Source organism: Carcharhinus amblyrhynchos, chromosome 10 (assembly GCF_965287045.1).
Source record: "Carcharhinus amblyrhynchos chromosome 10, sCarAmb.v2.hapA, whole genome shotgun sequence".
Classification (NCBI taxonomy): Eukaryota; Metazoa; Chordata; class Chondrichthyes; order Carcharhiniformes; family Carcharhinidae; genus Carcharhinus; species Carcharhinus amblyrhynchos.
In genome coordinates, this window is record NC_137333.1 from 53,296,037 (window position 1) to 53,309,362 (window position 13,326).

The 13,326-nt window shown below is 42.7% G+C and overlaps 1 protein-coding gene across 9 annotated transcripts in view; it reads left to right on the top strand.

Annotated features, from left to right (window-relative positions):
• Window positions 1-13,326, top strand: part of dlg2 (discs, large homolog 2 (Drosophila)) — a 941,559-nt gene that overhangs the window by 304,059 nt on the left and 624,174 nt on the right. For all 9 annotated transcript variants that reach the window (XM_080197062.1, XM_080197064.1, XM_080197065.1 and 6 more), the window contains one exon: window positions 7,953-8,117. In XM_080197062.1, the coding sequence (XP_080053188.1) occupies window positions 7,953-8,117 (165 nt within the window). The remainder of the gene's footprint in view (window positions 1-7,952; window positions 8,118-13,326) is intronic.

Below are 13,326 nucleotides of genomic sequence, written 5' to 3' on the forward strand. Positions count from 1 at the left end.
ATACCATCCTGACTTGAAACTATTGTATTGTTCCTTCACTGTTGCTGGATTAAAATCCTGGAACTCTATTCCTAACAGCGCTCTGGGTGCACCTACACCCTATGGACTCCTGCAGTTCAAGAAGGCAGCTCACCTTCACCTTCTGAAGGGCAATTAGGGATAGGCAATAAATGTTGGCCTGGCCAGCAAAGTCCACATCCCATGCCCAAATATAAAACAAAATCTGCTGACAGTTCAAATGAGCTTAACAATAATGGCTTTATGCCACTTTTGGACGCTGGATTTCCAAATTTCAGACATTTCTGCTTTTTTTCCATGATAGAGAGGAAGCCACACATTATAAAGAGTGTGGATGTTTGCAGTGTTTTGATAGACTCCTCCACTGACATGCTCTTTTATGCTCTCAAAAATCTTGACATTGGAGTACACTTTCAGTTCAGGACAGATAGCAACTTCTCCAATCTACAAACACTCGAGGCTTGCATGTAGACACCAGAACAGCTACTAGGTGAATTTCTATTTGATGACAATTATGATCTCATAACATGCGTGGCAAAGGACATCCAGCTACTTTGCCTAAGCCTCAAAATGCTTTGGTCTTGCAATAAGTCTGAAAAAAAGTGATTTTATACCAACCTGTTCCCGGCCACAAATCCTAAAACTCCATAGTTGCAATCAACAATGTAGCCATCAACTCAGTTCAGAAATTCCACTATCTTAGGAGTATCCTCTGCAGCAACACCACGTTACATGACAAAATCGCCTGTCACCTGGCAAAAGCAAGGCCAACATTTGGCAAATTCACCCACAGGCTTTGGAGAGTGTATGGAGTTTGTCTCAAACCAAAAATCAAAGTCTATTATACAGTGGTTGTCACACCAATTCTCTGTGGTTCTGAGGCATGGACAACCTATCATTGTCATAGAAAGTGAACAGATGCATTCACTTTCACTGCTTAAAATGTATTTGCAATATCAAGCAATAGGATAAAATCCCTACCACCAAAGTTCTTGCAAGTGACATACACCAATAATCGAGAGCATTCTTATCAGAGAGTCAGTCATGTGATTTGCATGGAAGATTCCACATCTGAAAAGTAGTACTCTATAGCCAGCTGAGCAGTGGAACCTGCATTACATTTTTCCCAAACTTTGATATAAAGACATTCTTAAAATCATTCTCATTGCCTCTAAGTTGGACTCCAGACAGCTCCAAATGGAGAAGCCTCTGTCACCAAGCAGTCTCAACATTTGAGGAGAACAGAGTCAGGCCCTTCCAGAACAAGCAAGTCCTGCATGTCACAAAGCCGGTTCCTTCACCATTCCTCCAACAGTCAGTTCATATTGTAATATTTGAAACTGCAAATCAAGATTTGGCTTAGCATCACATGTGAGACAGTACCAGCCTAGCGTCATGTGCAATAAAGTTTTAGTATTTTTAACTTTCAGGATACAGACTTCAGTCAATACAGACTTAAAAATTGTCTTTAAAAAGTGGTCAACATGTTGCCCAAGATGACTGCTGAGTGTCCCATGACTAACATTTGTAATTTTTACACAAACTAAGAATTAACTCATGTCTGAACCTGCTTCTGGAAAGCTCTCAAATACAAATGAGCTTCCCAAGTGCAAGTTGACCACCCTTACCAGCTCAATGGAGGATATTTAAAAGAGCATGACTATTAAACTTGTCAGGGCCATGAGGATGGAATATCAAATGAAGTCTTCGCTGAGCCAATCATAGCTGGTATATTAACGGCAAAATACTACGGATATTGGAATCTGAAACAAGAACTGAAAATTCTAGAATATCTCAGCAGGTCTGACAGCACTTATGGAGAGAGACTAGAGCCAACATTTGGAGTCAGGATGACCCTTCATCAGAGATGGTATGTTGTCGGATTATCTATCATTCCTCCATTGTGCATCTATCACCTCAACTCCAACCCAATATGTGGTCAATGGGAGGCACTGAAACTTGCCATTACATGACTGAAATTAGCTGGAGGGGGCTCAAGATCTTTTTTACTCCAGAAGGAAACCAGCAAGGCAATCTAAAATCATCAAATTGAGAGTGACAACTCCTCCAACCAGAATATGCATGCAGGGAGGGGGTGGGGAGTGGAATTAATCAGTTTTTACTTGCAAAGATTCACCTTGACAGAAACTCACCCATAAGCTTGCCTGGGAATCCAGAGACTTCCAACTTCCATTCATCTCTAAAGAACCAAGAGAGAGAATCCATCCAGGTCTGTGACACGTGCTTCTTTAAAGGCTAGTTATTCACATGATTTACTTATTATATTTTCTTTGTTAATAATCTAAATGTATAATTTGTCTTGAGAATCCACTTTTTTTGCATGTCTGTGCACACTCAGCAAGTTTATGTTCTGAGTTCTGAAAACACAGGCTGGTTGAATGCGTTCTGTATTCTGCTTATTGCAAACAACTTGAAAGGACACGTTGTTTGACCCAATCCACCAGTCATTGGGACATATAGCCCGTGTACTTGGCAATGCACCAACACTGAAATTCATATAGATAGAAGCAAATTACCACGGATGCTGAAATCTGAAATAAAAACAGAAAGTACTGGATCTCAGCAGGTCTGACAGCATCTGTGGAGAGGGTACAGAGCGAACTCTTTTGAACTCTGATGACAAGTCATCCAGCCTTGAAATGTTAGCTCCGTTTGCTCTCCACAGATGCTGTTTTATCTGCTGAGATTTTCCACCATTTTCAGTTTTTGTTTGTAACTGAAATTCATATATCATATTACTCATTTCTGTGTAAGGCAGAACTTCTGTTTGACTTCACGACAGCTTCGCAATAGGCAGATAACCAGATAGATGGTTCACATTTTATGTAATCTATTATTGATTGAAATGTCACATTCCAGAAAGTGCACTATGCAGCGAAGTTTTGTTTGGACAGCATCTGTGACAGGGAACATTTATTTACTTTCTTATACTTATCAGTGGAAGGTTAAATCAGTTTTGAAGCTATAAATGAGCCTTATTGGCCATATGACCAACTGGAGCTCAAGGTGCTTGAAAATTGTAAATACTAAATATGTTATGAAAGAGGAGATGCTGCAAGTACACTTACAGAAGAAACTTTAAAAAGTTGCATTTCTCTTCAATCCCTTGACTGCACTCTGGTGGCAAAAAGCTGTCAAAGGCAATAGCAGATACTTTTCCCCTTTTTGGTGTGTATCATTGAAGTTGGGTAAAGGCATTTAACTTATAAATGGAGATCACACTGGTTCAAGCATACCACAGCCTTCATACTCAATATATGGAGCTCCTGTCTCCCTTGTTAAAATGTTGTATGGCAGTTACTCATTGATTCTATTTTGGGTTAAATCAGTAAAGCTCCTCATTGATGAAGAAATCTATATTGTAATAGGACTTTTATTGTGTAATTTGTGTCACATGCAATTACTTATCAACTAAATACAAGACAGGAGATAAGTCACAGGTGATAGATGTTTTCTTATTCCAAGTTATTTTCATGGCCTGGGCACAATTCTGATACATATCTGCTCAGTAAGAAGTCTCACAACACCAGGTTAAAGTCCAACAGGTTTATTTGTAGCAAACGCCACTAGCTTTCAGAACTGGCTGTTCATTCATCAGGTGAGTGGGAGTTTATCCCAGTCCAACGCCGGCATCTCCACATACCTGCTCAGACAGGAATTTCTGTCAGATTAGGATGTCAGAAACAGAAAAATAGCTGCAGGTCATCTGACTAGTGCTGGGGTTTCTGGGAGAAATTGCAACTAGAGGTTTGATGAGTGAAGGGCATCATAGGGAGAGTATTGAGAAGCTAACATACCAGCTGGCATCTTCAATTTTTGAGGTGCTCTGAGGACTCCAGTGGAATATCCCTGTGCAGGCCTTATTGCCAGTGTTTTGACATAACATTCCAATTGTTTTTGCCTAAGAAAGTGAGGCAAGAGAGCCGAGAACCTCCTATTTTCCTGTGTATTCCAATGCTGCGCCTGCACCTACTGCACGGGCCCAATTTGATCTGTTGAAGGATGCAACCCTTGGGATGCTTCAAAGAGACTTCAAATATGATCCCATTTTTTCTTTGCTGTGCCTGGGGACTGAGCATTCCCCAAGTGCAACGAAAAGGACAAACTATTCCAGAACAATAATAGAAATTCTTAGACGTAGAGATACAAAATTAGCAATAATTAGTTATCTGAACAGTAAATGTATATTTTGTTGAATGCACATGAGATAGCTTTGGACAGCAGGAGTGTGATTCATGGTTTGTCATGCTTGTTCAGATCAAGGTGGTAAGACACTTGAATGATTCTAATGCGTCTCCAATTTTCCTTTCTGCTTTTAGTACTGTTTGTGAGCTCTGCGCATCAGAGCTTGTTTACCGATCATATGGTATAAGCAGCTGCTCTTTAAAAAAAGATAGTTTGTCTCTTAGAGGGAAGCTGCACAAAAGGATTAACTCACCTCCTAACTTCCAAAGCCTGTCCATCATACACAAGACACTGGTCACCTAATGTTCTGCCATCCCTAGAAGGATATGGCAACACACTATGAAAAATTCAGGAACTCACGAAAATAATCTTAAAAATATAACTCTCAATTTTCAAAAGAAAATGTTCCATTATTCTAGTTGCTTTGCAATCAGGGTGCCATATCCTTTTAGATAATGGGACTTTTGGCACTTATGTTGCTGCTTCATGCTACCTTTTTCAAGAGTGGACAACACAGGTATTGCCAGGACTGACATTATCTAAATTTAGGATTGTGGGCCTTGATTTTTAAGCCAGGCCAGTGCTGGAATTGGAAGTAGGAGGGAGTTAAAAATAACTCTGCTACCTGGTGTATGGCTTCCCCAGCTCCATCCCATCCCATATCATTTTTGCAGAGATGGCATGGGAGCTAACATGCTATCCTCCCGCATGAAGCAAGTCATCAGCATGGCTCATTAAGGCAAATTATGGAAGGCTAACTGGGATTTTCCAATTGGCCCCCAGCTGCTTGCCAGGTTAGTTGCCTGGAGACAGACCCCGGTGGTGCGTGGGTGTGGAGGTGCAGCAGCAGCCACAAGCCATCAGTAGAGGTTCGCCCCCTCCCCTCCACCAATGACTGTTGTGGCCTGGGTGTAAAATCTATTTTTTCATTTAAACTTTGAAGAATTAGGAACTTCTCACTTATTTGCCTTTGCAGCTTGTTTCTCCTTTCAACCTGAAAGGCGTCTGATTAGTCCTCCAATTTCATTACCTAACTGATGTCCTCAATTGGATGGTGAGCCTACCCTCAAACCACTAATTGGAGTAACTGCTTCCCATACAATGCTGGCTTCTGATCCAGATTGACAGCTGGGATCTGAAGCCCTTTGAGAAATTCTGCTCTTGGTATCACATCAGGTGTATAACATCAGGAAGCACCAATTCAATATGTTAAGGCCTATGCAGGGGTCCACCTGCATGTACCCAGAATTCCTGGTTGGGTGGTGCAGAAAGTGGCTGGAGGCAGCGCCTACCTCTGGAAAAGCCAGGTCCAATTGAATTTTTTGTCCCATATTTTTATTTAGTACTCTCCATTCCCTGCACTTTTGCTCTAGGTTTGAATACTTAATGTTCAGCAATTGACATTCACACTGAGAGTTAGGGCAAGCCTGTAGCACAGAGTACCTGCTGCATTACATCTATAGAACAAAGAACAAAGAAAATTACAGCACAGGAACAGACCCTTCAGTCCTCCAAGCCTGCACCGACCATGCTGCCTGGCTTAACTAAAACCTCCTACACTTCTGGGGACCATATCCCTCTATTCCCATCTCATTCATGTACTTGTCAGGATGCCCCTTAAAAGTCTGTATCCACTTCTACTACCTCTCCCAGCAACGAGTTCCAGGCATCCACCATTCTGTGTAAAACATCTGCCTCATATATCTCTCTTGAACCTTGCTCCTCGCACCTTAAACTTATGCCCCCTAGTAATTGACTCTTCCACCCTGGGAAAAAGCTCCTGACTATCCATTCTGTCCATGCCTTGCATAATCTTGTAGACTTCAATCAGGTCTCCCCTCAATCTCTGTGGCTGCAGTGAGAACAAACCAAGTTTCTCCAACCTCTCCTCATAGCTAATGCCCTCCATACCAGGCAACATCCTGGTAAATCTTTTCTGTACCCTCTCCAAAGCCTTCACATCTTTCTGGTAGTGTGGCGACCAGAATTGAACACTATATTCCAAGAGCGGCCTAACTAAGGTTCTATAAAGCGGCAACATGACTTGCCAATTTTTAAACTCAATACCCCAGCCGATGAAGGCAAGCATACCATATGCCTTCTTGACTACCTTCTCCACCTGCATTGCCACTTTCAGTGACCTGTGTACCTGTACACCCAGATCCCTTTGCCTATCAATACTCCTAAAGGTTCTGCCATTTACTGTACATTTCCTATCTGTATTAGACCTTCCAAAATGCATTACCTCACATTTGCCCGGATTAAACTCCATCTGCCATCTCTCCTCCCAAATTTCCAACTGATCTCTATCCTGCTGTATTCCCTGATGGTCCTTGTCACTATCCGCAAATCCACCAACCTTTATGTCATCCGCAAACTTACCAATCAATCCAGTTGTATTTTCGTCCAAATCATTTATATATATTACAAACAGCAAAGGTTCCCACACTGATCCCTGAGGAACACCACTTGTCACAGCCCTCCATTCAGCAACGCACATTTCCACTGCTACCCTCTCTTCTTTGACCGAGCCAGTTTTGTATCCACCTTGCCAGCTCACCTCTGATCCCACGTGACTTCACCTTCTGCATCAGTCTGCCATGAGGGACCTTGTCAAAGGCCTTACTGAAGTCCATGTAGACAACATCCACTGCCCTACCCTCATCTTCGTCACTTCCTCAAAAAACTTGATCAAGTTCATGAGACATGACCTCCCCTTCACAAAACCATGTTGCCTCTTACTAATATGTCCACTTATTTCCAAGTGGGAATAAACCCTGTCTCAAAGAATCCTCTCCAGTAAGTTCCGTATAGTTTGAAGATCTGCTTGTTAAACTGCACAAAGCACAATTTCTTTTATACAATATGGAATGCACATAAAGAATGCCTTGTTCACTCAACTGCAATCACCTAGCATTTGGATGTATGGGTGGACAAACTGAGTTTTCAAAAATAGTTGAAAAACCAAGAACACCAAATTTTCAGTTCTTACTTGATTGATAATGTGAATCCATTAACTTCAGAATCTATGTATGAGAGATCAATCTCACACTGTGAGAGGCCATGAAATATGAATAGCTGCAAATACGTGCAGTTCATTATTGGCATGCAATTACATTAGAGACTTTTTCAATAATTAATGCCTTTGTGAAGTGTGTAAGCAGAGTTTGATTCTGACGAGATTTGGTTCTAGTGGGAATTCAGTCTAACGGTATCTACATTTTCAAATTAGACAGTGTGATACCAGTTTACTGAATTCTCATACAGTGTGTCAAATGCAATTTGTAGGCTATCAGAAATCGCCAGTGTATCCAGGGCAGCACAATTACATAGGGAGTTGGAAAGATAAATCTCTAGAGCAGAGAACGTCTGTGAGCAGTAATTCAGCTCAATATCAAAGAAATTGTTTCATCCTGTTATGAGCAATAGCCATTTTATCGTTGAACTTACAGGTAAAAATAGCCCTTTTGCTTTATTTATCTTGTTTGCTATTATAATTGTTAGGGAGGAGCAGGAGAAAGATAACCTGGTCTGGAGAGTGATTTTAAAAGTGAGGTTTGGAACAACTATCTAAATAGAGGCTTGTTGGAACATGGAATGCTCTGTCACAGGAGGTGTTTGAGGCAAAGTACATTGCACCTATTGTATTATCTCCAACAAAAAGTTGAAAATTGAAACTAAAAGTGATTTTTTCCAACCCTTCTCAGTTACTTAATTTATTTTTTCAGAACTACCATTATCAGGATGAGGATTCACCACCACATGATTATAGCTTACCACGGCTCACCAATGAAGTCAAAGGCCCTGAGCTTGTTCATGTGTCTGAGAAGAATTTATCACAAGTTGAGAATATCCTTGGATATGTGTCACATGCTCACATTTCACCATTAAAGGTTAGTCCACCTCTAATTATCAAATAGTTCATAATCAGATCAATACATTTGTTCCTAGTGCAAAATACCTTTAAAATGTTTAGGATTCTTTAATCAGTTGACGGCATAATTGGCAGTAAAGTTAGCCAAACACTTCAAATTTTACATTTTAGCTTGTATAAATTTATTTAAAAAGTAAGAAAAGTTTCATGCTGAGGTGAATTGTTTGCTACCATTTATTGAGTTAATTTGCAATATATTATTTTGCTATAATTATGCATCCTCATTTCACAATGAAAAAAGGTGGTATTTTTCAGCCATTCCCGCTGGGGTGGGACTTCTCATCCCACTTGAGGGCAATCTCCAGAGGCAAGCAATTAGGGAACAGCATTGACAGCAGTGGGACAGGAAGATCCCACCACTGGCCAATGGTGGGCCACCTCCTCTGCCAGAAAGGACACTATGAGGGGCTGAAAATCCTGCCCATAAAGTGCAAAATTAATGTATTACGAATAATTTGTCACCATTTTCCTTGTATGATTATGTTTGATCACTTGTGTTTTCTACTGATGGTTTAATTTAAATAAGGTTCATGTGTGGCAATCTGGAAGGTGTGAACCATGTGGTGATCAACCAGTGTTACAACAGCTGTGCTCAGAGGTATAAATGTTGACTGAAAGCTCAGAAAAATACTGTACATTCTCGTACCTATAGCTTCCTTCACACTCAGTTAGCCAGGGAATGGTAAAGCAACAACACTACACATGCACTGCTACTTAAAATTGCTGCAGTGTCAGTGCGCCTGTGAGAGATAAGTGTGAATGAGATAAATAACACTGTGGCCTGGACGTTGTCGTCAGTGATGAAGTGGAGGCATCTGCGGCTGACTGTGTGAAGACTTTATCTTTATCATAGGCTGTGGCGGGAGCTTGCTCTCCAAGCTGCGGCATGGTCCAGTGGAGAGTCAGTGGGAAGGGCCTAATGGTTCGGCACATTGCAAGTGAGGCCAGACCCCGTTTTATCACAAGCTCAAGAAATTCTGGTCAAGATGTGCATTTGCCTCAATGACAAGTGTTTTGGGATGCTTTGGAATTTCTTATTTGATGTAGTTGTAATCAAAACCATCTGCCCCAAATCCCTGCACTCTTGTCTTCCCCCTTCAGCCCCTGGCTCTTCACTCTAGTTCCTCAGCCTCACTGGGACTGGGAAAAGCACTTGATGGAGGAAAAAAGCACTCTCTTCTCTATCATGGTTCTCACACACACATGTTGGAAATAACACTTGACTGAAGGTTTGTCCCTTTCATTTTGTGGTGTTTCTGACATTGGTAGGACTGAGGAGCCAGGTTGGAGAGGTGGGGGGAAGTGTAACAGGGTTAGGAGAATGTTATGGGAGCTGGGGTTTATGATGTGCCGGGGTGAGGAAGAAGAGGCATTGGAGCCAATTTCTAAATAAGTGTGCCAATCTATGAACAACTAGGGAAAATGAGGATTCCTGTGCTATTGAGAACAAAGGAATGTTAAAATAACTGCCTACAGTGAAATAGATGAAGATGTAATCTGGGCCAAAATTGTATGCTTTAGTTGTAGGCATGTGGCCAATCTAAACTTGTATGAAATTGCACGAGAACACATTGGGTGGGTATCCTGATGTCATTGTGCCATACTACAGTCAGCAGGCATGCGGAAGAATTGGAAGTTTGCCTGCTGACAATTAAATGGGCAATTAAGCCCATTAAAATGGCAATCGTTTGCAATTTTACATGGCCCGAGCAATTCAGCGGTTGGCACACAGACCAGCGGCCATCCCATTTTTAGTTAAAACTCAACCCAGGGCAGATAAACAGTAATCTGGTAAGATAAAAGTTACCAGACCCATGGCAATGTGAGCAGATCGGATTTGAGAGCTAATAATAGATTGTTTTCTGATAGTTCATTGCATTTCCTGTGCAAGCTAGAGAAATCTTTCACTTATGAGGTTCCTTAGAAGCTTTCTCCCGAATACTCCCTTCAGTACACTATCATGTGCCACCTATAGGTAAGCAAATAGAGATTGTCTGCTCTGTTGGAGGGGTCTCATCTGAAAGTGGAGAGGAGGGCTGGTGTCCACAGGGAGTGACTCAGAGAATGACCTGTGGGAAAAGAGGAACAGCCAGAGGGGCTGCTAGATCAACAGGAATTGCAAGCTGGAAGGGTCCACAATCTACAGCCAGCATTCTAGTTACCTCAACATGTCTGAGGTTCAGTGTTGAAGAAGGCTATGCTTTTCTAGGAACACTATGACAGATGATTGGCGTAGAGATGCATAGGTGGCCATTCAATGCTAGTGGCCCTTAAGTTATAATAGCCCTGACTTTCTATGGCTCCAGTTGTTTCCAAGGGTCATTGGGAGATCCATGTCAAAAGTCAGAACCACTACATTGCAGAAAGAGGCCATTTCAGCCCTTCTAGCATACATCAACAGCAATCCCACCCAGATCCTATCCTAGTAACCCCATGTATTTATCCTGCTAATCCCCCTGACACTGGCCAATTAACCTTACCCTAACATTTTTGTGTGGGTGGAAATTGGAGCACCCGGAGGAGGCCCATGCAAACTTAGGGAGAACTTATAATCTCCACAGAGACGCCCAAGGCTGGAATGAACCCTGGCCCCTGGAGCTGTGAGGCAATGGTGCCAATGTGCTGTCCCATGTGGTATTTCCCAAACTACTGCCCACAGCTGTGTCATGCTGGTCACAGGTGCTCTGTCCAGCCAACTAATGACTTCTCCTCCTACAGTGACAGCTGATGCCAGTCTTGCCCTGTCCCTTCCAGCCTCTGGTCCTGCATTGGTCAGCAGACCTTGAGTTACTTAATTGGCTGGCCAATGCTCAACAACGAAACATAAATGTTTCTGGTGCCACCACTGCGACCTTCACCTTTAGCACAAATTTCAGCCCTATGATTTTATCCGGTTACAAGTTAGCAGTCTGGATATATGGTAATTGAAATTGTGATTTTATTCAAGGAATTTTTGCTAATATTTTGAAGATGACAACATAAATGTTACCAGCTCCTTGGCAATGGTCTGGAAGGTGGGAATGCCTGTAAAATGGCATAAATATCAGGGGTACACCCAGTGCTATACCATTTTGCCAGTAAAGAGCAATCCAGTGGATATGCCGTCCACCTCCTAGGAGCCCAATTAGGCCATTTAATTGTCCAAGTCAGGGCCACTCCTTGCCTCTGTGTTGGGGGCCCTAATTTGCATGGCTAGACAGTTTAGTGAAACCTGGTAGCCTCCCACTGTACTCTGGGGAAGGGCCCTCCTTCTTGGGCATTCTATGGTCCATGGAGGGAACCCCCAACAGCAATGGTTAGTCACGGCTGTGGCAACGAGCTAACTAACCTTCAATAATGTCTGCTGATCGACGGCACCTGCCTACCTCAGCCCGTCATCCCCCAATTCGCACCGCTCTTTGTGGACCTCTCAGCAATTGAGGTGCCCCTCTCATCATTGGTACAACTCCAGCAATGACCCTGCTAGTCCTGCTGATAAGGAGGGGTGGGCTGCAGTCCTTAATAGGACTAGTTAATTGGCCACCACCAGAAATATGTCTCCCTAGCTCCTGTCACCAGCCAAAGCAGGGTCGGCTCCTGCCTCCATTCCCAGTGGTGGGACCTCAGTGTCTCAGTAAACTTCAGCCCAATATGTTTGATTTGATTTGAATTGGTTTATTATTGTCACATGTATTACCATAGTGAAAAGTATTGTTTCTTGCGCGCTATACAGACAAAACATACCAATCATAGAGAAGGAAACGAGAGAGTGCAAAAAGTAATGTTACAGTCATAGCTAGGGTGTAGAGAAAGATCAACTTAATGCAAGATAAGTCCATTCAAAAGTCTTACAGCAACAGGAAAGAAGCTGTTCTTGAGTCAGTTGATACTTAACCTCAGACTTCTGTAAGTTTTTTTCCCGAAGGAAGAAACTGGAAGAGAGAATGCCTAGGGTGCGTGGGGTCCTTAATTATGCTGTCTGCTTTGCTGAGGTAGTGGGAAGTGTAGACAGAGTCAGTAGATGGGAGGCTGATTGCCTGATGGATTGGGCTACTTTCATGACCTTTTATAGTTACTTGCGATCTTGGGCAGAGCAGGAGCCATACCAAGTTGTAATACAACCAGAAAGAATGCTTTCTGTTGTGCATCTGTAAAAGTTGGTGAGAATCATAGCTGACATGCCAAATTTCCTTTGTCTTCTGAGAAAGTAGAGGCATTGGTGGGTTTTCTTAACTATAGTGTCGACATGGGGGGACCAGGACAGGTTGTTGGTGATCTGGACACCTAAAAACTTGAAGCTCTTGACCCTTTCTACTTTGTCCCCATTGATGTAGACAGGGGCACGTTCTCCTTTATGCTTCCTGAAGTCGATGACAGTCTGCTTCATTTTGTTGACATTGAGGGAGAGATTATTGTTGCCGCAGCAGTTCACCAGATTCTCTATCTCATTCCTGTGCTCTGTCTTGTCATTGTTTGAGATTTGACCCACTACAGTGGTGTCGTCAGCAAACTTGAAAATCGAATCGGAAGGAAATTTGGCCGTACAGCCATAGGTGTATAAGGAGTATAGTAGAGGACTGAGAACACAGTCATGTGGGATACCGGTTTTGAGGATGATCATGTAGGAGGTGTTGTTGTCTATCCTTACTGATTGTGGTCTGTGAGTTAGGAAGTTCAGGACCCAGTTGCAGAGGGAGGTGCTGAGGCCCAGGGCATGGAGTTTGGAGATGAGTTTCATGGGAATAATAGTGTTGAAGGCTAAGCTGTAGTCAATAAGTAGGAGTCCTTGTTATCTAGGTATTCCAGGCTTGAGTGCAGGGTCAGGGAAATGGCGTCTATTGTGCACCTGTTGCGGCGGTAGGCAACCTGTGGTGGATTCAGGTAGTCTGGGAGGCTGGAATTGATTCGTCTCATGACTAACCTGTCGAAGCACTTCATGATGATGGATGTCAGAGCTACCGGCCGATAGTCAGTAAGGCACACTGCTTGGTTTCTCTTAAGTACCAGGATGATGGTCAACTTCTTGAAGCAGGTAAGGACCTCAGATTGTTGTAAAGAGAGATTAAAGATGTCTGTGACTACCCACACCAGCTGATTCACGCAGGTTTGAATGCACCTCTGGGTACCCCATCCGGGCCAGCCGCTTTCCACGAGTTGACCTTAAAGAAAGCTGCTCTGACATCTGCAAT